The following is a 1,168-nucleotide window of genomic DNA, read 5'->3' as shown; positions in this document are numbered from 1 at the left end:
GGCCGCGTGCGGCTCAGGCAGGACGCGGCCCGGGTGATACCACAGCCCCCAGCGAGGCTGCTCTTCGCACGTGCTATGAACGCCACGGTGGATTTTTTTTCCCCGGTTCTTAAGAAAAACAAGTGTCAGAGCTGCGTGCAGTCAGCAAGCAAACCCCACGCCCGGCGGGGCCGCGGGCCAGGAGAGCGGGGAGGGCCGGGGCGGGGGGCGCAGGGACGGGCAGCCGGGGCGGCGCGCTCTCGGCGCGACCTCACATCACCGTGCAGCATTTGCAGCGCTGCTTCTTCGCGTCCGTGTCCTGCTCGGCCTCCGTGGGGTCCGTGGCGGCGGTGCCCGGCTGCGGGCCCTTCTCCTGGGGCGGCGGGGCGGCCGCGGGCTCCAGCGCCGTGCCGTTGGGCGGCGCGTGCTCCTTGCACGGCGCCGCTGCCGGTGCCGGCTTGCTCTCGGCGTCCTCGATCACCACCAGCTCCGCTTTGATGGTGCCCTCCAGCCCCAGCACCTTCTTGGTCTCAGCCTCATCCTCCACGTTCTGGTAGCCCATGAAGATCATGGTGACGGGCTGCTCGGCGCCCTGGCCCGGCGGCAGCGCCGGGGCGCTCTCCCGCGGCGCCGCCTGCAGCCCCGTGATCTCCCGCCGCGGCGTCTGCTGCTGGCCGGCCGGCTGGGGGCCCGGGGCGCCCGCGGGCTCCCGGGCGGACGCCTCACTCAGGGTCACCTCGTCGGCCTTGTGCAGGAGCTCGTCGACCTCGGAGGAGCTCAGCGGCTGGGCGCCGTCAGCCAGGGCGCCGTCCTCAGCACTCACCGCATGCACCACTGCGGGGACAAGAGGGAGCTGGTGAGGGATGTGCGACGCGGTGCGGTGCGGCACCACGCAGCACTGCACGGCACCGCATGGCACCACGCAGCACGGCGCGGCACCGCACAGCACCGCGCGGCATGGCACCGCGCGGCACAGCACCGCACAGCATGGCACCGCGTGGCACAGCACCACACAGCATGGCACCGCGCGGCACCGCACAGCACCGTGCGGCATGGCACTGTGCAGCACTGCACAGCACAGCATCGCACGGCATGGCACCGTGTGGCACTGCACGGCACCGCGCGGCACTGCACCGCACAGCAGCGTGTGGCACTGCACCGCACCGCACAGCACCGCACAGCATGGCAC

At 72.4% G+C, this 1,168-nt stretch overlaps 1 protein-coding gene across 1 annotated transcript in view; it reads right to left on the bottom strand.

The window, feature by feature from the left end:
* Nucleotides 1–6: 6 nt before the first annotated feature.
* PALM (paralemmin) overlaps nt 7–1,168 on the bottom strand; it is a 7,453-nt gene continuing 6,291 nt past the window's right edge. The window contains exon 9 of the mRNA XM_085316002.1: nt 7–813. Within this exon, the coding sequence (XP_085172128.1) occupies nt 251–813 (563 nt within the window). The 3' untranslated portion in view covers nt 7–250. The remainder of the gene's footprint in view (nt 814–1,168) is intronic.

This window comes from Rhea americana, unplaced genomic scaffold, assembly GCF_003343005.1.
Source record: "Rhea americana isolate MKP2758 unplaced genomic scaffold, rheAme1 scaffold_446, whole genome shotgun sequence".
Classification (NCBI taxonomy): domain Eukaryota; kingdom Metazoa; phylum Chordata; class Aves; order Rheiformes; family Rheidae; genus Rhea; species Rhea americana.
Note: the sequence above shows the minus strand (reverse complement) of the source record. Positions and strands in the feature narration are given on the sequence as shown.